The sequence below is a fragment of the Poeciliopsis prolifica genome, unplaced genomic scaffold (assembly GCF_027474105.1).
Source record: "Poeciliopsis prolifica strain line A6 unplaced genomic scaffold, Auburn_PproV2 SCAFFOLD135, whole genome shotgun sequence".
In the NCBI taxonomy this organism is placed as follows: domain Eukaryota; kingdom Metazoa; phylum Chordata; class Actinopteri; order Cyprinodontiformes; family Poeciliidae; genus Poeciliopsis; species Poeciliopsis prolifica.
The window spans coordinates 269,936-296,148 of NW_026562510.1; the positions used below are offsets into that span (position 1 = coordinate 269,936).

The 26,213-nt window shown below is 37.4% G+C and overlaps 1 protein-coding gene across 4 annotated transcripts; it reads left to right on the plus strand.

Annotated features, from left to right (window-relative positions):
* Positions 1–29: 29 nt before the first annotated feature.
* Positions 30–23,639, plus strand: LOC129355481 (uncharacterized). Of its 4 annotated transcripts, XM_055025077.1 has the most exons (8): positions 30–77; positions 17,559–17,700; positions 17,912–17,945; positions 18,219–18,367; positions 19,203–19,514; positions 19,594–19,726; positions 19,922–19,967; positions 21,205–22,082. In XM_055025077.1, exons 4-8 carry the CDS (start codon positions 18,328–18,330, stop codon positions 21,349–21,351), a joined length of 678 nt encoding a protein of 225 aa, XP_054881052.1. In that variant the 5' UTR covers positions 30–77; positions 17,559–17,700; positions 17,912–17,945; positions 18,219–18,327; the 3' UTR covers positions 21,352–22,082. The 4 variants fall into 4 exon arrangements, with proteins under 4 accessions (XP_054881052.1, XP_054881049.1, XP_054881051.1 ...); XM_055025076.1 differs by lacking the exon at positions 30–77 and having other exon boundaries at positions 17,489–17,700; XM_055025074.1 differs by lacking the exons at positions 30–77; positions 17,912–17,945; positions 18,219–18,367; ... (2 more) ...; positions 19,922–19,967; positions 21,205–22,082 and adding exons at positions 16,709–17,055; positions 17,167–17,478; positions 23,272–23,308; positions 23,400–23,639.
* Positions 23,640–26,213: the final 2,574 nt, after the last annotated feature.

Consider the following 26,213-nt stretch of genomic DNA (forward strand, 5'->3'; position numbering starts at 1 on the left):
TGATAGTGGGAACTACTCCTGTCAGTGTTCAAATCTTCATGGAACATATTTTCTCCATCTCTGCATCACAGTTAATGGTGAGTGGATCTATTTAAATGTTATGTCAAAGTCATATGAACCAAATATTCTCTAACAATGTTTGTTTTATTTCCAATAGAATCAAATCCTGATAATAATCCAGAAGATGAAGTTTGGAGCCAGTCTGCAGCAGTGACTCCTCTTTCTGCTTTGACTGCTGCAGTTCTCCTAATGATCAATGTTTGTCTGTTTCATGTTGGAATGAATGATTGTTTACGTGTAATGTTTGTCTACGTGTTCTGTGTTTTCATGCGCATGCGAAGAAGATAAAAACACAATCTTATTTGCAGGATTTTCCAAACATTGGAATGGGACCACCGATGAAACCTGGAATTATTTCAACAACATGTAATGACAACATGATTAATTTCTGTTTTTCTCTTACAGATCAATTAAAGACGGCAGGCCCAAGGAGAACGACCCGTGCCAGCGGGCAAACAATTACATAACCTACAGCCTGGAGATTTTGTGTTTCTTAACAATTTCAGGAAGAAGAACTGATGACCGCAGTGAAGGTTGTGGATTTTCTTAAAACCACCTGGGTTGTCAACAGCCACAGACGAGAAGTTCTCTGGGGAATCGATTCACCCAGAATCCCACCAAGGGGATTCCAACAGCGTATCTCTGAAAAAATAGGGATACCACCGACGGCCCACTCAGTAGGTGGTCTACCTAGCTGAGGCAGCATGGAGAACATGGTCGGGATGGGACATCGCCGCAGAATAACACCCACGTGGATTAAGGATGCCGTACTTTATAACCCATAACTCTCCTGATGTTGAGATTGAGAATGTTTTTTATTTCCAATAGACTCATTTCCTAATAATAATCCAGCAAATGAAGTTTGGAGCCAGTCTGCAGTGACTCTTCCTTCTGCTTTGACTGCTGCAGGTTTCTTGGTTGTCACAGTTTCTGTTATTCTGGGATTTATCTGCAGAAGACGTCCACAACGGTGAGAAACTAATTCAATATTCATAATTTCCTTAACCTAAATTCAAGCTTTATAACTGAAGCTGCAGATTTCAAAGTTCACTTACGATCTTTATCTGCATCTTCAATATGATTGTTTTATTTTAAATCTAAACTTTTGTTTCTTTGAACATATTTTCTTAAACTTACCTCAAGATGTTATTAAACTTTAACGTAAATCTGGACTTTATTTCAGTTTTAAAGCGCCTGTCTAAGAGCTGAAACATCTGGATCGTCCAAGGAGAAACTGCCACTGTAGTGAGTAAATATCCTTATTTTATAAGTAACTATAAGAGATATTTATCTTCGCACAGGCGAAGAAGATAAAAACACAACCTTATTGTCACAAAAAAGACTAGAAAATACAGGAAGAACATGTTTTCCTTTTATTGTAATAAACTGTCTTAAAACCTTACCTCTAATTTTAGATTTTACATCCATTATTCTAGTGGTGGTTTTTATAATGACATCCAGTAATACTAGTAACATTACAATCAATAGATGGCACAATACTTACTTTTCCTGAATACTTAAATAGTGAGTGTATTAACAGAAACAATAGTCAGAAAAGTCCCTGCCGTTTCCTAACCAGCTGCACATCATTTCCTGTCAACATCATATGTAACTAGAGGAAGTTTCTGATTAATTCTGTTTCAATAAACAGATTGTTTCAGCTCCAATAAAGGAGCAGTGACAGAAATCCAAAAATATCTTTATTGCATGTGCTTTACAGAATGACCACAAGATGGCAGTGTTTCCATCAGGCCCAACTGCACAATTCTGCCAACTGACCCTGCTTCATCAGGCTGACCTGAACATCCAAAGTCTCGACAGCCAGGACAGTATGGACAGCCAGGACAGTATGGACAGCCAGAAAGACTCACACTGACTTATAACTGATGTTTGTTTTATCTGCAGACATCAATGACATTGAGCCAGAGACTGCACCCAGAGACGATTCAAACCACTACCAGGAGGCCGAAGGTTGCATTGGGGCCGAGGAGGAAGATTTGATGGCAACCAGGGAAGCTTCCCCAGGGGGTCAAGGCTTTCCTTTCAGAGGTGGATTTACAAGACATCGTGGAGGGTGTTCCAGCTGACTATACAAGGTTCTGTTGTAATGCAAATTGACTGACTTTTAATTTTGATGGCGTCCAACTTTTGTTTGTGTCTGTTTTCGTGTTGGAGTGAATGATTGTTTACGTGTAATGTTTGTCTCAGTGTTCTGTGTTTACATGCGCATGCGAAGAAGATAAAAACACAACCTTATTTGCAGGATTTCCCAAAAATCGCAATGGGACCACCAATGAAACCTGGTATTATTTCAACATCATGTAATGACACATATTAACTTCTGTTTTCTTACAGATCAATTAAAGACTGCAGGCCCAAGGAGAACGACCCGTGCCAGCGGGCAAACAATTACATAACCTACAGCCTGGAGATTTTGTGTTTCTTAACAATTTCAGGAAGAAGAACTGATGACCGCAGTGAAGGTTGCGGATTTTCTTAAAACCACCTGGGTTGTCAACAGCCACAGACGAGAAGTTCACTGGGGAATTGAATCGCCCAGAATCCCACCAAGGGGATTCCAACAGCGTATCTCTGAAAAAATAGGGATACCACCGACGGCCACTCAGTAGGTGGTCTACCTAGCTGAGGCAGCATGGAGAACATGGTCGGGATGGGACATCGCCGCAGAACACCCACGGGGATTAAGGATGCCGTACTTTATAACCCATAACTCTCCTGATGTTGAGATTGAGAATGTTTTTTATTTCCAATAGACTCATTTCCTAATAATAATCCAGCAAATGAAGTTTGGAGCCAGTCTGCAGTGACTCTTCCTTCTGCTTTGACTGCTGCAGGTTTCTTGGTTGTCACAGTTTCTGTTATTCTGGGATTTATCTGCAGAAGACGTCCACAACGGTGAGAAACTAATTCAATATTCATAATTTCTTTTACCTAAATTCAAGCTTTATAACTGAAGCTGCAGATTTCAAAGTTCACTTACGATCTTTATCTGCATCTTCAATATGATTGTTTTATTTTAAATCTAAACTTTTGTTTCTTTGAACATATTTTCTTAAACTTTACCTCAAGATGTTATTAAACTTTAACGTAAATCTGGACTTTATTTCAGTTTTAAAGCGCCTGTCTAAGAGCTGAAACATCTGGATCGTCTGCACAAGGAGAAACTGCCACTGTAGTGAGTAAATATCCTTATTTTATAAGTAACTATTTTCAGATTGTCACAAAAAAGACTAGAAAATACAGGAAGAACATGTTTTCCTTTTTACTCTGTAAAAAACTGTCTTAAAACTTTACCTCTAATTTTAGATTTTACATCCATTATTAGTGGTGGTTTTTATAATGACATCCAGTATACTAGTAACATTACAATCAATAGATGGCACAATACTTACTTTTCCTGAATACTTAAATTGTGAGTGTATTAACAGAAACAATAGTCAGAAAAGTCCCTGCCGTTTCCTAACCAGCTGCACATCATTTCCTGTCAATATCATATGTAACTGGAGGAAGTTTCTGATTAATTCTGTTTCAATAAACAGATTGTTTCAGTTCCAATAAAGGAGCAGTGACAGAAATCCAAAAATATCTTTATTGCATGTGCTTACAGAATGACCACAAGATGGCAGTGTTTCCATCAGGCCCAACTACACAATTCTGCCAACTGACCCTGCTTCATCAGGCTGACCTGAATATCCAAAGTCTCGACAGCCAGGACAGTATGGACAGCCAGGACAGTATGGACAGCCAGGACAGTATGGACAGCCAGAAAGACTCACACTGACTTTATAACTGATGTTTGTTTTATCTGCAGACATCAATGACATTGAGCCAGAGACTGCACCCAGAGACGATTCAAACCACTACCAGGAGGCCGAAGGTTGCATTGGGGCCGAGGAGGAAGATTTGATGGCAACCAGGGAAGCTTCCAGGGGGTCAAGGCTTTCCTTTCAGAGGTGGATTTACAAGACATCGTGGAGGGTGTTCCTGACTATACAAGGTTCTGTTGTAATGCAAATTTGACTGACTTTTAATTTTGATGGCGTCCAACTTTTGTTTGTGTCTGTTTCGTGTTGGAGTGAATGATTGTTTACGTGTAATGTTTGTCTCAGTGTTCTGTGTTTACATGCGCATGCGAAGAAGATAAAAAACAACCTATTTGCAGGATTTCCCAAACATCGCAATGGGACCACCAATGAAACCTGGTATTATTTCAACATCATGTAATGACAACATAACTTCTGTTTTCTCTTACAGATCAATTAAAGACTGCAGGCCCAAGGAGAACGACCCGTGTCAGCGGGCAAACAATTATATAACCTACAGCCTGGAGATTTTGTGTTTCTTAAAAATTTCAGGAAGAAGAACTGATGACCGCAGTGAAGGTTTTAGATTTTCTTAAATCCACCTGGGTCCTCACCAGCCACTAGCGAGAAGTTCACTGGGGAATCCAATCGCCCAGAATCCTACCAAGGAGATTCCAACAAAGGATTCCCTGAAAAAATAGACACCACCGACAGCCCACTCAGTAGGTGGTCTACCTAGCACAGGCAGCATGGAGAACATGGTCGAGATGGAACATCGACGCAGAACAACACCCACGTGGCTGAAGGATGCCGTACTTCATAACCCATAACTCTCCTGATGATGAGATTGAGAATGTTTATTTCCAATAGACTCATTTCCTAATAATAATCCAGCAGATGAAGTTTGGAGCCAGTCTGCAGTGACTCTTGCTTCTGCTTTGACTGCTGCAGGTTTCTTGGTTTTACCTCTAATTTTAGATTTTACATCCATTATTCTAGTGGTGGTTTTTATGACACCCAGTACTACTAGTAACATTACAAACATTTGACGGCACAAACGTCCCTGCCGTTTCCTAACCAGCTGCACATCATTTCCTGTCAACATCATATGTAACTGGAGGAAGTTTTTGATTAATTCTGGTTCAATAAACAGATTGTTTCAGCTCCAAAAAAGGAGCAGTGACAGAAATCCAAAAATATCTATATTGCATGTGCTTTACAGAGTGACCACAAGATGGCAGTGTTTCCATCAGGCCCAACTGCACAATTCTGCCACCTGACCCTGCTTCATCAGGCTGACCTGAACATCCACAGTCACGACAGTATGGGCAGTATGGACAATATGGAAAGCCAGGACAGTTTGGACAGCCAGAAAGCCTCACACTGCCTGATGTTTGTTCTATCTGCAGACATCAAGGACAGTGAGCCAGAGACTGCTCCCAAAGACGATTCAAACCACAACCAGGAGGCTGAAAGTTGCACAAGGGCCGAGGAGGAAGATTTGATGGCAACCAGGGAAGCTTCCCCAGGGCGTTAAGGCTTTCCTTTCAGAGGAGGATTTACAGGACATCGTGGAGGGTGTTCCACCTGACTATACCAGGTTATGTTGTAATGCAAATTTGACTGACTTTTAACCCTGATGCCGTCAAACGTTTGTTTGTCTGTTTAATGTTGGAGTGAATGATTGTTTATTTGTCATGTTTGTCTCAGTGTTCTGTGTTTTCATGCGCATGCGAAGAAGATAAAAGCACAATCTTATTTGCAGGATTTCCCAAACATTGGATTGGGACCACTGATGAAACCTGGTATTATTTCAACATGTAATGACAACATGATTAACTTCTGTATTTCCTTACAGATCAATTAAAGACGGCAGGCCCAAGGAGGACGACCCGTGCCAGCGGGCAAACAATTACATAACCTACAGCTGGAGATTTTGTGTTTCTTAAAAATTTCAGGAAGAAGAAACTGATGACCGCAGTGAAGGTTGTGGATTTTCTTATGTCCACCTGGCTCCTTAACAGCCACTAGCGAGAAGTTCACTGGGAAATCGAATCGCCCAGAATCCCACCAAGGGGATTCCAACAAAGTATCCCTGAAAAATAGGGATACACCGACGGCCCACTCAGTAGGTGGTCTACCTAGCTGAGGCAGCATGGAGAACATGGTCAGGATGGGACATTGCTGCAGAAACACCCACGTGGATGAAGGATGCCGTACTTCATAACCCATAACTCTCCTGATGTTGAGATTGAGAATGTTTCTTTCCAATAGACTCATTTCCTAATAATAATCCAGCAGATGAAGTTTGGAGCCAGTCTGCAGTGACTCTTCCTTCTGCTTTGACTGCTGCAGGTTTCTTGGTTGTCACAGTTTCAGTTATTCTGGGACTTATCTGCAGAAGACGTCCACAACGGTGAGAAACTAATTCAATATTCATAATTTCCTTAACCTCACTTCAAGCTTTATAATTGAAGCTGCAGATTTCAAATTTCACTTACGATCTTTATCTGCATCTTCAATATGATTGTTTTATTTTAAATCTAAACTTTGTTTCTTTGAACATATTTTTTAAACTTTACCTCAAGATGTTATTAAACTTTAAGGTAAATGGAGATTGTTATTTTTAAAGCACCTGTCTAGAGCTGAAACATCCGGATCGTCTGCACAAGGAGAAACTGCCACTGTATGGGTAAATATCCTTATTTTATAAGTAACTATTTTCAGATTGTCACATAAAAGACTAGAAAATACAGGAAGTACATGATTTCCTTTCATTCTGTAAAAAAAAACTGTCTTAAAACTTTACCTCTAATTTTAGATTTTACATCCATTCATCTAGTGGTGCTTTTTATGACTAATAGTAACATTACAATCACTTGATGGCACAATACTTACTTTTCCTGAATTCTTAGTGATTGTATTAACATAATCAATAGTCAGAAACGTCCCTGACGTTTCCTAACCACCTGCACATCATTTCCTGTCAACATCATATAACTGGAGGAAGATTTTGATTAATTCTGGTTATATAAACAGATTGTTTCAGCTCCAAAAAAGGAGCATTGACAGAAATCCAAAAATATCTATATTGCATGTGCTTTACAGATTGACCACAAGATGTCAGTGTTTCCATCAGGCCCAACTGCACAATTCTGCCAACTGACCCTGCTTCATCAGGCTGAACATCCACAGCCAGGACAGTATGGACAGCCAGGACAGTATGGACAGCCAGGACAGTATGGACAGCCAGAAAGACTCACACTGACTTTATAACTGATGTTTGTTTTATCTGCAGACATCAATGACATTGAGCCAGAGACTGCACCCAGAGACGATTCAAACCACAACCAGGAGGCCGAAGTTTGCACAGGAATCGAGGAGGAAGATTTGATGGCAACCAGGGAAGCTTCCCCAGGGGGTCAAGGCTTTCCTTTCAGAGGTGGATTTACAGGACATCGTGGAGGGTGTTCCACCTGATTATACCAGGTTCTGTTGCAATGCAAATTTGACTGACTTTTAATTGTGATGGTGTCTGTTTGTTTGTCTGTTTCATGTTGGAGTGAATGATTGTTTTACGTGTAATGTTTGTCTCAGTGTTCTGTGTTTTCATGCGCACGCGAAGACGATAAAAACACAATCTTATTTGCAGGATTTCCCAAACATCGTAATGGGACCACCGATGACACCTGGTATTATTTCAACATATGTAATGACAACATGATTAACTTCTGTATTTCTCTTACAGATCAATTAAAGAAGGCAGGCCCAAGGAGAACGACCCGTACCAGCAGGCAAAAAATTACATAACCTACAGCCTGGGGATTTTGTGTTTCTTAAAAATTTCAGGAAGAAGACTGATGAATGCAGTGAAGGTTGTGGATTTTCTTAAATTCATCTGGGTCCTCACCAGCCATTGGCGAGAAGTTCACTGGGAAATCGAATCGCCCAGAATCCCACCAAGGGGATTCCAACAAAGTATCTCTGAAAAAATAGGGATACCACCGACGGCCCACTCAGTAGGTGGTCTACCTAGCTGAGGCAGCATGGAGAACATGGTCGGGATGAGACATCGCTACAGAATAACACCCAGGTGGATGAAGGATGCCGTACTTCATAACCCATAACCCTCCTGATGTTGAGATTGAGAATGTTTATTTCCAATAGACTCATTTTCTAATAATATTCCAGCAGATGAAGTTTGGAGCCAGTCTGCAGTGACTCTTCCTTCTGCTTTGACTGCTGCAGGTTTCTTGGTTGTCATATTTTCAATTATTCTGGTATTTATTTGCAGAAGATGTCCACAACGGTGAGAAATTAATTCAATATTCATAATTTTCTTAACCACACTTCAAGCTTTATAATTGAAGCTGCAGATTTCAAATTTCACTTACGATCTTTATCTGCATCTTCAATATGATTGTTTTATTTTAAATCTAAACCTTTGTTTCTTTGAATATATTTTCTTAAACTTTACCTCAAGATGTTATATTGAACTTTCACGTAAATCTGGAGTTTATTTCAGTTTTAAATATCTATATTGCATGTGCTTTACAGAGTTACCACAAGATTACAGTGTTTCCATCAGGCCCAACTGAAGGATGGGCCTTAGGCCCAACTGCATTGCCGTTCTAAGAGCTGAAACATCCGTATCGTCTGCACAAGGAGAAACTGCCACTGTAGCGAGTAAATATCCTTATTTTATAAGTAACTATTTTAAGATTGTCACAAAAAAGACTAGAAAATACAGGAAGAACATGTTTTCCTTTAATTCTGTAAAAAACTGTCTTAAAACTTTACCTCTAATTTTATATTTTACATCCATTCTTTTAGTGGTGGTTTTTATGACATCCAGTACTACTAGTAACATTACAATCACTAGATGGCACAATACTTACTTTTCCGGAATACTTAAATAGTGAGTGTATTAACATAATCGATAGTCAGAAACGTCCCTGCCGTTTCCTAACCAGCTGCACATCATTTCCTGTCAACATCATATGTAACTGGAGGATGTTTCTGATTAATTCTGGTTCTATAAACAGATTGTTTCAGCTCCAATAAAGGAGCAGTGACAAAAATCCAAAAATATCTATATTGCATGTGCTTTACAGAATGACCACAAGATGGCAGTGTTTCCATCAGACCCAACTGCACCATTCTGCCAACTGACCCTGCTTCATCAGGCTGCCCTGTACAACCACAGCCAGGACAGTATGGACAGTATGGACAGCCAGGTCAGTATGGACAGTCAGAAAGCCCGACACTGGCTGATGTTTGTTTTATCTGCAGACATCAAGGACATTGAGCCAGAGACTGCTTCCAGAGACGATTCAAAGCACAACCAGGTGGGTGAAGGTTGCACAAAGACCGAGGAGGAAGATTTGATGGCAACCAGGGAAGCTTCTCCAGGGGGTCAAGACTTTCCTTTCAGAGGTGGATTTACAGGACATCGTGAAGGGTGTTCCATCCGACTATACCAGGTTCTGTTGTAATGCAAATTTGACTGACTTTGATCTGATCAAGTCCATTGTTTGTCTGTTTCATGTTGGAGTGAATGATTGTGTACGTGTCTTGTTTGTCTCAGTGTTCTGTATTTTCATGCGCATGCGAAGAAGATAAAAACACAATCTTATTTGCAGGATTTCCCAAACATCGCAATGGGACCACCGATGAAACTTGGAATTATTTCAACAACATGTAATGACAACATGATTAACTTCTGTATTTCTCTTGCAGATCAATTAAAGACGGCAGGCCCAAGGAGGACAACCCATGCCAGCGAACAAACAGTTACATAACCTACAGCCTGTAGATTTTGTGTTTCTTAATAATTTCAGGAAGAAGAACTGATGACCGCAGTGAAGGTTGTGGATTTTCTTATGTCCACCTGGGTCCTCACCAGCCATTGGCGAGAAGTTTACTGGGGAATCGATTCACCCAGAATCCCACCAAGGGGATTCCAACAAAGTATCCCTGAAAAAATAGGGATACCACCGACAGCCCACTCAGTAGGTGGTCTACCTAGCTGAGACAGCATGGAGAACATGGTCGGGATGGGACATCGACGCAGAACAACACCCACGTGGATTAAGGATGCCGTACTTCATAACCCATAACTCTCCTGATGTTGAGATTGAGAATGATTTTTTATTTCCAATAGACTAATTTTCTAATTATAATCCAGCAGATGAAGTTTGGAGCCAGTCTGCAGTGACTCTTCCTTCTGCTTTGACTGCTGCAGGTTTCTTGGTGGTCATATTTTCAGTTATTCTGGGATTTATCTGCAGAAGACGTCCACAACGGTGAGAAACTAATTCAATATTCATAATTTCTTTTACCTAATTCAAGCTTTATAACTGAAGCTGCAGATTTCTAATTTTACTTTTGATTTTTATCTGCATCTTCAATATGATGGTTTTATTTTAAATCTAAACTTTTGTTTCTTTGATCATATTTTCTTAAACTTTACCTCCAGATGTTATTAAACTTTCACGTAAATCTGGAGTTTATTTCAGTTTTAAAGCGCCTGTCTAAGAGCTGAAACATCTGGATCGTCTGCACAAGGAGAAACTGCCACTGTAGCGAGTAAATATCCTTATTTTACAAGAAACTATTTTTAAATTGTCACAAAAAGACAAGAAAATACAGGAAGAACATGTTTTCCTTTTATTCTGTAATAAACTGTCTTAAAACCTTACCTCTAATTTTAGATTTTACATCCATTCATCTAGTGGTGGTTTTTATGACACCCAGTACTACTTGTAACATCTCAATCACTAGTTGGCACAATACTTACTTTTCCTGAATACTTAAATAGTGAGTGTATTAACAGAATCGATAGTTAGAAACGTCCTTGCCATTTCCTAACCAGCTGCACATCATTTCCTGTCAACATCATATGTAACTGGAGGAAGTTTCTGATGAATTCTGTTCAATAAACAGATTGTTTCAGCTCCAATAAAGGAGCAGTGACAGAAATCAAAAATATCTATATTGCATGTGCTTTACAGAATGACCACAAGATGGCACTGTTTCCATCAGGCCCAACTGCACCATTCTGCCAACTGACCCTGCTTCATCAGGCTGCCCTGAACATCCAAAGTCACGACAGTATGGACAGCCAGGACAATATGGACACTTGCTGATGTTTGTTTTTATCTGCAGACATCAAGGACATTGAGCCAGAGACTGCTTCCAGAGACGATTCAAACCACAACCAGGAGGCCGAAGGTTTGCACAGGAGCCGAGGGGGAAGATTTGATGGCAACCAGGGAAGCTTCCCCAGGGGGTCAAGGCTTTCCTTTCTGAGGTGGATTTACAGGACATCGTGGAGGGTGTTCCACCTGACTATACCAGGTTCTGTTGCAATGCAAATTTGACTGACTTTTAATTGTGATGGTGTCTGTTTGTTTGTCTGTTTCATGTTGGAGTGAATGATTGTTTACGTGTCATGTTTGTCTACGTGTTCTGTGTTTACATGCGCATGCGAAGAAGATAAAAACACAATCTTATTTGCAGGATATCCCAAACATCGCAATGGGACCACCGATGAAAACTGGAGTTTTTTCAACGACATGTAATGACAACATGATTAACTTCTGTATATCTCTTGCAGATCAATTAAAGACTGCAGGCCCAAGGAGAACGACCCGTGCCAGCAGGCAAACAATTACATAACCTACAGCTTGGAGATTTTGTGTTTCTTAAAAATTTCAGGAAGAAGAACTGATGACCGCAGTGAAGGTTGTGGATTTTCAGGTTTTTGCTTTACTTAATATCGCCAGAGAACAAAACACTTGCTGAAGCACTCTTGTGATGTTTATCACAAATAGTACAAGGTTGAACTGTTCCATTTTGTTTCTTTTGTTTGTTCTTAGAAGATTGAGTCTCTGCCTCTGTTATCAGAGAGGTGAATAAAGCAACTATGCAACTTTTAGTTTGTTAGATCAGAATGATTGCCTGCAGTGTATTTTTGCTCTCTGTCTGCAGATGTAATAAATATTGTTTTTGCTCCCTGACGTTTCTCTGGAACTCAGTCTGTGAATTGTGCAACTTCACAGTATTTTTTCCATCTCAGCATCACAGTTAATGGTGAGACACTTTTATATCTCTTGAATCAAACTTATATGGTCTGTATATTCTCTAATAATGTTTGTTTTGTTTCCAGTAGACTCATTTCCTAATAATAATTCAGCAGATGAAGTTTGTGATATTCAGAAACGTCCCTGCTGTTTCCTAACCAGCTGCACATCATTTCCTGTCAACATCGTATGTAACTGGAGGAAGTTTTTGATTAATTCTGGTTCAATAAACAGATTGTTTCAGCTCCAATAAAGGAGCAGTGACAGAAATCCAAAAATATCTATATTGCATGTGCTTTTCAAAATGACCACAAGATGGCACTGTTTCGCTTAGGTAGAGAATCTTTTAATTTAGGAACTGAACTGCACTGTATGCAAACACTGATCTTCTTTGCATTTAATCAATTCATACTTGAAGGACAAAAAAATTGATAAGAACTAAATAATGCGTCTATTTACTCCTGTCTTTTATTAAACAGTTCTTCAAATGTCTTTTCCCAACAGAGACATTAAATTATGTTTCACTTGACTTTGGCCATTTGCATGAAGGTTCTTATTACTATATTTTTGTCTTTTATTGTTCAGGATGAACTGTACTCAAGTCTCCCACAACAAACCAGAAACATTTATCAAACTGTCTCCTTTGGTCACCATCAGTATAAATCAGAAACAAATGTCACTGACGGGCTGGGAAACATTTATGAAAACATTTTGAATTAAACATCTGTCTTGATGAATACAACAGAATTTCCTTGTTATGTTGTACTTCACAACCTTTCTGTTGGTTTGCATGTTAAACTTTAACACAAAACTCATTTTATTTTTTTGGCATTTAACATTTTCTTTATTTCGACTTGATTTTGCTTTTATGTCATGTTTCTGACATATCTGGTGTTTTTTTTCTATGTTCCCCTTTTTTTCTGTAAACAGCTCCCACATTTTTATTTTAAAAATGATATATAAATAAATCTACTCCACCTTTGAAAATGATGGCCACTATTTCACCTGTATAGCACAATAACTTACAATCGGATCTGATTTCTGTTTCTACATGGAAGGATATAATTTTGTTTCTTGGTGGAAGATTAAAATAAAAACAGTCACTGAATATCCATGAACATTTTTGTTTTATGGCTGCTTAAAAGTGATGCCACAATGCAAGCCTTTCTATTGTTTTAGTTTTATCTGCATAATTTCATTCTGGCTGTCGCTGAGCAAAAACCTTCATATCAAGATGTTAAGAATTTACTGTCATACAGTAAATAGTGATATTTCTGATGGCATCTGCAGCTTTGATAAACATTTAAGGAAAAATATATGTACTTATAAACATTTTAAAATGAAAGAACAAATGTATTAACTTTTTGTATTAACCAGCAGTTCTAATGCATTTGTATCTGTGCATCTTTGCAGTGAGATTCGTCTCTCGGATGTTTGTTGCATTTTTCTGTCTGGTTGCCAATATGTTTATCTAAAAGTGTTGCATAAAGGAGCAATGAGGGACCTAACCTACATAAAGCTGTAGCATGACCTTTAATCTTTTTGCAGCTTACATTCAAGCTTATAAATGTGTGAAGACCACAAAGCAAACATGAGATTTCGATCTCCTAACCCCACATTGTTGCAGAAAACAAGCAGGAAATCCTGCCGAGCATCATAGAATGCTGACAAAGCTTTAATCTCAGATGTTACAGTACTGGAAAATATAATCATGGATAATAGTTGATTGTTTTGCTTTCAATCAACTCACTCTTATTTGAGTTGTGCAGAGAAAATTCCTGTTTGTGTGGTCTGTTGTTTCAAAGAGAAGTCATCATGCAGGTGCATTTCCTTTAAAAAAAAAAAAAAAAAAAAGTCACATCCTTTTGTGCTGGTTTGAGAGATGAGCGTTTGTGGTTTGTGTCGCCAAAAAGTTTTAAAGGACAGTTCAGTCGTCCTCGGTTCATTGCAGCAGCAGATTTGCATGAAATAAGCAGGTTAGATGGATGCAGTGAGATTCAGCATTTTACTGCTTCTACTGTGGTTTGGCTGCCAACTGGACTCTACAGGTAACGTAAAAATTGAATTGCTTTGAATTTAATTTTGAGATTTTTTATCAATCGGGGGCCTTCACTTTTTAGAACTGTACTTTGATCTGACTTACTTTAAATTCCACTGATACATACACTACTGTTCAAAAGTTTGGGGTCACATTGAAATGTCACTAAAAGCACTGTACCTTTCAATGAAAATAACTCTAAACCAGTCCTAACTTTAAAGAAATACACTCTATACATTGCTAATGTGGTAAATGATTCTAGCTAAAAATGTCTTTTTTTGGTGCAATATTTACATAGGTGTATAGAGGCCCATTTCCAGCAACTGTCACTCCTGTGTTCTGATGGTACAATGTGATTGCTCATTGGTTCAGAGGCTAATTGATGTTTCAAAAACCCTTGTGCAATCATGTGCACACATCTGAAAACAGTTTAGCTCCTCACAGGAGCTACAGTACTCAATGGGGTGACCCCAAACTTTTGAACGGTAGTGTATATGAGATAGTTGGTCATTCATTCTTCTTTTCTGTTTGCAGCACATCTTGTAAAAACAATTGGAAAAGGATCTGATTTCACTCTAATCTGCACCAACGAAACATTCAACATCATCATGATGATTGTGTGTAAAATCAGAACGGAGAGGAACAATGGAGAGCAGTGCAATCTGCTGTATCAGGATGGAGGTGACTTTATTCATGGGTGTGACTCCAGATTCTCACTAAAAACCAGGAATCAAACTGTGTTTCTGCACCTGACCAGTTTAACAGCAGCTGATAGTGGGAACTACTCCTGTCAGTGTTCAAATCTTAATGGAACACATTTTCTTCATCTCAGCATCATAGTTAATGGTGAGTGGATCTATTTAAATGTTATGTCAAACTCATGAACCATATATTCTCTAACAATGTTTGTTTTATTTCCAATAGAATCAAATCCTGATAATAATCCATCAGATGAAGTTTGGAGCCAGTCTGCAGCAGTGACTCTTCCTTCTGCTTTGACTGCTGCAGTGATCTTCTTTTTCATAGTTTCAGTTATTCTGGTATTTATATACAGAAGACGTTCACATCGGTGAGACACTAATGCAGTATTTTTCTTTTATTTACACTTAGACTTCTCAACATAAGAAATATATATTTAATGTGCATATATATATATATATATATATATATATATATATATATATATATATATATATATATATAAAGAAATGTACTTTTTCTGTAAAAATATTAATCAATCAAACAAGTCAATGTCACACTGCTTTATTTCCCAACAGAAAGCAACCGGAGTCATGCATTCATCATGGAGAGGAGGTAATTTATATTCAAAAAATTGATGCAATATTTTATTTACACATGCAGATTTTTAAACTAATTCTATGACATGTTTTTTTCTGCAGGACTCGACTGAAATTGAGCCGTACAGCTCCTACACTCAGAAGAAAAATTCTCTTTATTCAACAGCCATTATTGCACAGCTGTCAAATTAATTCTGACTCTACAAATGTTTAACAAATTTACCATCATAATTCTTGGGATTTTTTTTTTCTGGCGTATTTCAGATCATTTCCTTCTGATTTATTTATGTCCAACAGGTCTTGACACATTGGGTTCATTTCCCAGTGTTCATTATAAGTTCCTTTGATAAAGACATGTTCATGTGTTCATATAATAAATGGATATATATGTACATCCATTAACATGTTTCCAGAGATCTCAGCAGCATGTTGGTTTAGCATAAATGAACAAAACAACAAAGCAAACACAAAGAAAAGTTATAATTTTTGGTGATTTATTAAAAGAAAAAAAAGTACATTTGTTAATATTTGTGTTGTGTAAAAATAGGTTTGAGTAAACATTTAACATTGCTGGCTTTTGTTTTTATTTACTGTAGGAAAACATAACTGAACAATGTCTCACAAATTTTGAAAAAAAAAAAACCCAAACAATTTTAAATTAAGAGTCAGACTTGGTTAGACTATGATCAGCCCTGATCACCTTTAAACCACATTTAGACATCAGTTAACATCTTTTTGGGTCATCTGTCACTTTTTAACCACATTGTTTAAGCAATAAACAATGTGGTTTATTTATTGTCTGCCGTTTCAAAAAGGGTTTTGCAAAATTGTGCAAGTTTGTTGCATCAATCTTGACAAAAGCAGCACATGATGAAGGTCTTAAGTTTTTTTCCTTTAAAGCTGTTGAAACATTCAGTAAATCAAATGTCAGAAAACTATTATTAATCTTCTCATCATACTTCCTGAGCTGGTGAGTTGTTTCTGTGATATGTGTAATCGTCTTACACATATTATGTCCTGGATACTTTTATAATGACATGATTTAATAATAATAATACACAGAAAAAATACATCTATTTAAAAGGATCTATTTTTAACATAAAAAAATGGAAGATGGGTATTTTGCAGCACATTAACAGTATTTCTACTTTTAATGTACTGCATGCTGTAACCTTCAGTGTGACGTTTTTATTTCTCTTTACAGCTCATATTCACGATCCTAAACAAAGCAAAGCAAACATGACATTTAGATCTTAAGTTTTACTAACTAACCCCTGCTGGGGCAGAAAACCAGACAGGAAGTGCCATGACAAAATGCTGTGTGCTGCCAGCTCTGTTTTGATCCAAGAGGCAACAGTACATTAAAATACATTTCAGTAATGGTTGATATAAATGAGCTTTTATTTTAAGCAAACTTTTTACCTAACAGGGAAAAAGTTAGGTGAAGCTTTTGGCTAACTAAATGTTGAGATGTGCAGAGGGAATTCTAGTTTGTGTTCTGTTGTTTCAATGTGACCCCGTGATGTAGACACATTTCCTTTTCAGGAAAAAAGTGTTACATCCTCTTGAACCACTTTGAGAGATGACAATTTGTGGTTTGAGTTGGCCAAAAAAAGTTCAGAGGACAGTTGAGACTCTCTGTTCAGAGCAGCAGCAGCAGATGTTGCATCGACAAGCAGGTCAGATGGACGCAGTGAGAATCAACTTTTTACTGCTTCTGCTGTGTTTTGCATGGCATCTGGACTCTGAAGGTAACGTTAAAGTTCAATATTCTTTGAAATGTATTACATCTGTTCTAGTTTTTAAAAGATTCCAATATTACAGCAATCAGTTTCTTATTCATTGGTCTTTCTTGCTTTCAGGGACTATTGTGAAAACAATCAGGAAAGAATCTTATTTTACTCCAATCTGCATCAACAAAACATCAAATATCATCATGATGATTGTGTGTAAAATCAGAACAGAGAGGAACAATGGAGAGGAGTGCAATCTGCTGTATCAGGATGGAGGTGACTTTGTTCATGAGTGTGACTCCAGATTCTCACTAAAAACCAGGAATCAAACTGTGTTTCTGCACCTGACCAGTTTAACAGCAGCTGATAGTGGGAACTACTCCTGTCAGTGTTCAAATCTTAATGGAACACATTTTCTCCATCTCAGCATCACAGTTAATGGTGAGTGGATCTATATAAATGTTATGTCAAACTCATATGAACCATATATTCTCTAACAATGTTTGTTTTATTTCCAATAGAATCAAATCCTGATAATAATCCAGCAGATGAAGTTTGGAGCCAGTCTGCAGCAGTGACTCTTTCTTCTGCTTTGACTGCAGCAGTTCTAATGATCATGGTTTCAGTTATTCTGGGATTTATATACAGAAGACGTTCACATCGGTGAGACACTCATGCAGTATTCATAATTTCATCCTTTGCCTAAATATCAGCTTAACAGCTAAAACTGCATATTTTAATTTTGACTCATGATCTACTCTATTATATTTTACCTAAGTTGTTATTTCTTTGGATACGTTTGGCTAAACTGCCTGCAAAATTTTTTTACTGTCACACTAATCTGGAATTCCTTTTTTATTATTGCCTGTTTTAGATCTGAAACATCTGGATCATCTGCTGCTGATATTGTGAGTAAATTCAAGTTTTTTCTTCTGAATTTTGCAACCTGTTTTAGAGATTACAAACTTGTAGCATTTAGATATTGCACTTGCAGACAATGGCCACAAGATGGCACTGTTGCACTGAGAGCTGCAGTATCCAAACTAAGTAACTAAAGCAGTGTTATTCATGCAAACATATATATTTTAGTTAAAAATGTAAGAAAATGTTTCAGTGCTGCATTTAATGAACAGGTCTCACAATTCTTTGAATTGTTCTTTGCTGTTTATTTTATTGTTTAGGGTGAAGACAACACAGGTGATATGTACACACGTCTCCAGCGGCCAACAACAGACATCTACCAAACTGTTTCATCAGCAAGAAAATAAATCAAACTCGGCTAACGACATCATGACCGACGACCTGGAACATCTGGAAAGGCACAGGAATTGTAATGGACCAATAATCTGTTGACATTAATAAAATGACAGATCAGTCTCTGATGGATGTTTGTTGCATTTTTCTGCCTGGTTGTGAACATGTTGGTGTGAAAGTGTGGCATTGAGAAACAAACAGGGACCTGACCTACATCAATCTGTTCCAGGACGCTTTCTTCTCTTCCAGCTCACAGTCGAGCTTCAAAATATATAAAGACAACAAAGCAAACATCACATGTAGATTTTATCTCGTCTTATTTAGCCCCTACAGATACAGGAAAAGCGGCAGGAAGTCCTGCCGACCACAAGTTGCACGGTTGGGTTTGCATTTATCTGTGTCAATGTCTGATATAAGATGCTACATTACAGAAAAGTACCATTTCTTCTCGGTAATATAAATAAGAGTTGATTGTTTTGGTTTGAAGCAAACTTTTGACACAACAGAACAACTAAACAGATGCAAATATACCTGCAGTTTGTGTGCTCTGTTGTTTCAAAGAGCAGTGGTCAAAGTGGGCGCGTTTCCTTTTCGGAAAAAGTGTCTCGAACTCGTGAAGCACTTTGAAAGATGAAAATTTGTGGTTTGAGTCGCCCAAAACGTACAGACAGTTCAGACGGCCTCAGTTCAGAGCAGCAGCAGACGTTGCAGTCACAGGGAAGTTAAATGGATGCGATGAAAATCACCTTTTTACTGCTTCTGCCATGTTTCGTGTGGCTGTTGGACAGCAAAGGTAGCATTGAAGTCGTCTTGTTTCAGTTTCTGTTCATTTTATTTACATCCATTTTTTTCTCAATTGACTTTTATAGCATTGAAACTATTTCTCATCAGTTGAACTTCACTGTTTGCAGCACCTCTTGTGAAATCGATCAGGAAAGGATCTGATTTCACTCCAATCTGCACCAACGAAACATCAAATATCATCATATTGATCATTTGTAAGATCAGAACAAAGGGGAACAATGGAGAGGAGTGCAATCTGCGGTATAAGAACGGAGGTGACTTTGTTCATGAGTGTGACTCCAGGTTCTCACTGAAACCCAGGAATCAAACTGTGTTTCTGCACCTGACCAGTTTAACAGCAGCTGATAGTGGGAACTACTCCTGTGAGTGTTCAAATATTCATGGAACGCATTTTCTTAATCTCAGAATCACAGTTAATGGTGAGACACTTTTCTATTGCTTATCTCAAATGTTTAGTAGCTATATGTTCCCTAATGATGTTTGTTTTGCTTCCAAAAGATTCGAATCCCGACGATCATTCATCAGAGGAAGTTTTCAGTCAATCTGGAGTGATTCTTACTTCTGCTGCAGTTCTCCTACTTATCAAAGTTTCAGTCATCCTGGTATTTATTCACAGAAGACATTCACTAAGGTGAGAAACTAATTCAAAGGTTTATTTCAACTAAAATAGTTGATTTTCATGTCATTTTTAGTCTCTTTCTGCTTCTTCAGCCCATTTATTCCATTATCTTTTGTGAAAACTGACTTTTTATTGAATGTTTGTCTCAATTCTACATTTTGATGATTTTACTTTGACACTAATCCTGATTTTTTCCACCTGCTTTAGATCCAAAACATCTGGATCATCTTTTCATGGATCAGCTGCCACTATAGTGAGTAAATATAATTTACTACTTTATAATTTGCACCAATTCTTTTGCCAAATGGCATAAAAAGGACTAGTAAACACAAGAACAGGCATTCTGTTTTATTCTCCAATTTCTATTGTACTTTGCAGATCATTTTAGAAATTACAAGCGTGTAGCAACCAGTCGGGCTGGAATGAAAAACTTTTTTTTTTCATTTTCCATTTATCTTTCCATCCATCCAGTTTTTGTTTTTGATCTGAGTCATATGTTCAATTGCCCAGGGCGACATCAGGAAACATCCTATCAATCTGTTTTATCATCAAGTTGTTTCTTTTTGCTATTTTGCTTTCGTAACAGAGAGTTTGTTGTATCTGATTGCTGTGTTTTCAAAATCAGATTTTTACGAGAATGTTTTCTGTCTCTTTAAACAACGAGGTAAAACCCAGATGATGAGATAAATTTGCAGATGGGAAGTTGACATTGTGGAGTTTGATAATAGATCCAAGTGGCAACAGACAAGGAGAAAATCAGAAGGCCCAAAACAGAGCCCTGTGGTACACCACTGAACAAGACTTGTTGATGTTTAAATAATAAGACCAGATATCTTTATTGTGAAAATGTAAATAATTCTGATAATTCTAACAAACCCAAAATAAGACGTTTTACCTGACTTAATTTCAGACAGTGAGATAAAAAGCTGTGTTTCACACACAGTTGTGGTTTCGTCTGTATATAAAACATTGAATAAAAAAAGAATATTGCAGTTTAAATCTTCTGAAATAAATCTGTTTAGTGTATTAACAGAACAAATCCTTGACCGGAGAAAATTTGAGATTAATTCTTGTTCAATAATTAGACTGTTTTAGCTTCAAGAACAGATCAATGAACTGAATTCATTTACATAAGAAAAGGATTCATGTACTTTAGGAAATAACCACAAGATGGCACTGTTGCACCAACACAGGACCATAGATGCAGGATAAACAATCACAATATGCATATATACATTAATGTTAATTGTGCTGAAACTGTGAGAAGAAACTGTTGCAAATGTGAATTAGAAAAAATAAATAAGTAAATAAATAAATAATTAAATAAATAAATACTCTGTTATTGTCAATTTCTGCCTTCCAGTAATTAGATTTACCAGTTCTAGGAAGATTTTCACAAAGGAGCAACATAGATTAATGTCTGTATTGATTAAGAGTATTTTGCTTCAAAATTGTTTTTAATGTTTATTATTATTGTTGTTGTTGTTTAGGATGACGATAACTCGAATGAGCTGTACGTAAATCTCCAGCGGCCATCCAGAGACCTCTATCAAACCGTCTCCTTAAACTCTGCCAAGAAGAAAGTCACCCGCGGCCTGGAAAAACTGGGAAAGAGCAGGAATATTTATGAAAACTGAAAATCTGTCAGGATAGATACAGTTTGATTTACATCAGGCTGAATTTTCTTATGACTTACTGTTTTAATTTACCTCTTTGTGTGGACAGAATCAAGTTCATTCTCACGTTATTGACTATTAGGAACAGAAAGTGCCATTTCTGTCTTTGCAAAGCTGTTAAAACACTATTAGTGCATTTGCTGCATGGGACTTATGTACATATAAAATGTGCTTATTATTTGTGTATTAGTATGTTATGTTTTTCATTTCTCTTGCTTGAAAACGTATGTGTTATAGGACATCACTGATCTGCAGTGGTGTCCAAACGTTTTTGTCATGATGGCCAAAGTCATCTGAGTGACAAAAACTCTCAGCCAAAAATACATTTTAAGAAAATGCATAAGAATTCCTTTAAGTTTGTCTTGCTTTTGTCTTTTATTGAAACATTAAGGCAGTCTATTTTGTTGTTTTTGTTGGACTAAAAAATGGGCCCATTTTACATCAACCTGCAGCAGGGAGGTGTCTTCTCTTTGCAACTCACATTCAACACTGTAAAACTGTCAAGACCACAAAGCAAACATGACATTTAGATCTTCTATCATGACAACAGGCTGTCATGCCACCAGCTTTGTTCTGGTGTAAGATGGTGGCTTTGCCAGAACAAAGGAAAACGTGTGAAAAACATGTTTTCTGTGTGCAGAAAACATGTTTACAATCGCAGAGAATAGTTGATTGTTTTGGTTTTAAGCAAACTTTTGAGCTAACATGGTTTTTAAACTGTAATGTTTAGATGTGCAGATATTTCTGGTTTGTGTTCTGTTGTTTCAAAGTGACACTGTTATGTAGACGTGTTTCCTTTTCAGAAAAAGTCACATCCTCTTTGAGACATGAGAATTTGTGGTTTAAAAGTTTAGAGGACAGTTGAGACATCCTCTGTTCAGAGCAGCAGCAGATGTTGCATCAATAAGCAGGTCAGATGGACGCAGTGAGAATCAACCTTTTACTGCTTCTGCTGTGTTTTGTTTGCTTTTTGGATGCTGAAGGTAAAGCACAAAGTTTAATTTTCTTTCAATTGAGTCTTGAATTGTTTTTCACTAAATTTTTAGTTTCTGTCAACCTTAATTTCATTTGTTCTATCATTTAAATTTCCACTCTTACAGCAATCAGTTTCTCATTCTTTGGTCTTAATTTCTTGCAGAGACTCATGTAAAAACAATCGGGAAAGAATCTGATTTCACTCCAATCTGCACCAACGAAACATCAAACGTCATCATGTTGATCATTTGTAAGATCAGAACAGAGGAGTGCAATCTACGGTATCAGGATGGAGGTGACTTTGTTCATGAGTGTGACTCCAGATTCTCACTAAAAACCAGGAATCAAACTGTGTTTCTGCACCTGACCAGTTTAACAGCAGCTGATAGTGGGAACTACTCCTGTCACTGTTCAAATCTTCATGGACCGCAGTTTCTCCATCTCTGCATCACAGTTAATGGTGAGTGGATCTATATAAATGTTATGTCAAACTCATATGAACCAAATATTCTCTAACAATGTTTGTTTTATTTCCAATAGAATCAAATCCTGATAATAATCCAGCAGATGAAGTTTGGAGCCAGTCTGCAGCAGTGACTCTTTCTTCTGCTTTGACTGCTGCAGTTCTAATGATCATGGTTTCAGTTATTCTAGTGTTTATCTACAGAAGACGTTCACATCGGTGAGACACTAATGCAGTATTCATAATTTCTTCTTTTACTCAGAATCAAGTTAACAGCGTCAGCGCTCTTATTTTTTAAGGAAAAAATTGTTCTGTTTGTAGTTAAGAATAATCTGGCCTCGTTGTCATAGCACTGATAGACTGAGCTCTATTTTAGTTTCCTGTCTTTTATAAGTCACTGTAATAATAGTCTGTTTATTTATAACTGTTGTATTTCCTAACAGAGGGCAACCAGAATCATGCAGAGATGATCTAGAGGAGGTAATGTTCATCAAAATCTATGGATGCATTTGATTTTATTTACATGCAGATTTTAAGCAAGTCTTATTGTTCAACATGTTTTGTTCTGCAGGATTTGACTGAAATTGAGCCGTACAGCTCCTACACTCAGAAGGAAAACTCACTTTATTCAACAGCCACATCGCACAGCTGTCAAATTAATTCTGACTATGCAAATATTTTCTCTTGAACAGACAAATTTGCCTTCACAGCCCATGGCTGTCGTTTAATTTGTGTTTACGGTTATTTCCTTGTAGTTTATTTATGTCCAATATGTCTTGCCAAACTCAGTAAATGTCCTTGTATTCATTAATGTTGTTGCCATATAAGCTCATTCATTTGTGTTTCGTTTCTTATGTTGTGTTATTTGTGCAGTTGGGTTTAGTTCTCTCAGATCACTGTGATTTTTTTTAAATTTATTTTTATTTTCCCATCATTAAAAACTCTGGACTTTATGCCTCAGAAACTAGAACATTTTGTTCAATTTAATGTTGGATGAGGGCAAAAATTTTTTTTATTGTGTTCTTTAAAATAGCTGATGCAAATATCTTGTTTTACAGTATTAAGTTTTATGAGTGAAGTACCGTCTGATGTCCGCCAGGTGGCTCTCTTGCACCTTCAATACTTTTTTTTATTGCCGTGATCTCAACAAGTGTATCCTTAATATTTATATAATGTTAATTTTTCGGTAGCCTCATGCTCCTTCAAAATAAAACACCTGAAATAGGAAATCTATTTCTATATCCGGAATAGGAATAGATTCCTATAGCATATTATATGCTAGATGTATAGCAATATAACATATTTTATAGCAATATGTTATTTTGTACAGCAATTTGCTATACAATATAACATATTGTTTAGCAATACAACATACTGTATAGCAATATAACCTGTATGTTATATTGCTATACATCTAGGAGCGTTATTATTAAGTGTCACCACTTGCTTTATTTTCTGTTTCAATAACTTTTCAACTTGTTTCTTTTGACTCAATCGCTTCCTAACCGTTTCTGCAGACACATTTGTGACCTGCAGGTCATTTTGCAGGGCAGCGCTCCTCCTGTTCGTCATGGTCGCGCATCTACCCCAGCAGGGGGTACAAGATACATCCCTCAAAAGCTATAAAAAGGTCACTAAAAATAATCTAAGAGGTTTGATTCATAAAATAGACAAGATTTTAAATTCAAAATATTTTAATGTTCAAGACATTCAAAAAAATAATGTACGTTTTGCAAATATGAACCAAAAAGGAGAGGCGAAGGCGTTACAGTCGGCCCGGGTCGTCTAGTAGCAGAACACATACCAATGTATTCATCAAGCAGCCATATTCAGTGATCAAGCAGGGGGGAAATCAAAGCAACGTCTTTGTGATGTTGAGACTGGAAAATCAAGTTCTCCTGAAAGCACCTTAAAATCTTGCGTTTGTTCCCTGGCAGCTGATTGGCGGACCGGCCGAACCTGTGCAGTTGGAGTCTGAGGTACTTTTTCTGTCTCAAACTTTAATCGATTCACCAGATTAGAAAGGAAAATATTGTTCCACTGTAAAAACTGGTAGTGACTTTCATTACTATTCAGTGAATAACTTGTTTGTTACATAAAACTTAATCAAGTAAGTTTGATTGAGGTGCATCTTGCGCCAGAGGCCTGATAGAACTGAACGCCAGAACGCCATGATAGAACTGAAGGCCCAGAGGCCTTCAGTTCTATCATGACCCTCCTCATGGAGGGTCATGATAGAACTGAGAGAAAAATAAATGTTTGTCAGACATATTCAGCATATTTATGCAACTGATCCTTCTAGTGAAGCCCAAACCAAACATTGACCGACAGACTGAGTGGTTTTTCCTGTTTCTGATCAAAGTGTGGATTGGACTTACTGCATGGATGTGGTTTTGAGCGTGAGGTCTTCCTCATAATCGTTTTTTATGATGATGATGATTCAGGATTTTCAGCTCGAGTTTCCACATGGATGGAAACAAAAGTGAAGACTCCAGTTCTGCATCGTTAAGAAGCTTTTTATATTTTAAAGCAACTTTCTTGTGCAATTTGTGCAACTTTTGACCACAGAACCATCAGACAACCTATATACTTTTCATCTGCGTTCATATTTAGTATTAAGTTTTGATCGTTCCCAACCAGTTTATTCATTCATGTTAGTTCTGACTTTGCATTCTGTGTGCTGGTAACTAAAACTGATTCTCGTCGTTTTTGGTCACTGCAGCCAATCAGCCGCCTGTTTTTCATGCTGTAATCAGAACCAATAGAGGAAGCACAAATATGATTTGAACTGTTTACCTTTTCTTTTTTATAGGCCATGGCTAATTGCAGACACCTTATCGACTTAATTACACATCATTCCTGGGATCAATTACCAAAGTAAGTAATTAGTTTATTCGGTGTGTGTTTGCCCAGCTGTCAGTGGGGCTTTTGTCCCTGGAGGTATGGTTTGCTGCATCATTAATCTGAGAAGCTTGGCAACTACAACCTGACCCACATTACAGCATCTCTGCATCGAATGGGGAAACCTGTCAAGCTTCCTGGTGTTTTGTGAAGAAGTCACTTATCAATTGTGGAGATTTTTTGGTACATTTACACAACTAAATTGATTAAAAAACCTTCAGCAGATGGACTTTTGTCAAGTAATAGTTTGACAAAAGTCCATGCCTTGCTGCATATTACAATGAAGTTAAGTTTTATATCAAGACTCTGACAAAAAGTAACTATTAAAACAATTAAAATCTGCACTGCTTTGAATGTATAGTTGGGAACCAAAGCCCCTTAGCTTTTCCTTGAACAATGTTTATCTGTATTTGTTTTTCTTGAGGCATAACAAATGTTTCACTCTGTCGTTATACAGTGTGTCTGCGAATAAAGTTAAAAAAAA

Coding starts and splice junctions, on each gene's coding strand:
- LOC129355481 (XM_055025074.1), top strand. CDS start 16,887: ATGACAATTTGTGGTTTGAGTTGGCCAAAAAAAGTTCAGAGGACAGTT. Junction 17,701..23,271: donor TACAGAAGACGTTCACATCG/GTGAGACACTCA, acceptor ATTTCCTAACAG/AGGGCAACCAGAATCATGCA. Junction 23,309..23,399: donor GCAGAGATGATCTAGAGGAG/GTAATGTTCATC, acceptor TTTGTTCTGCAG/GATTTGACTGAAATTGAGCC.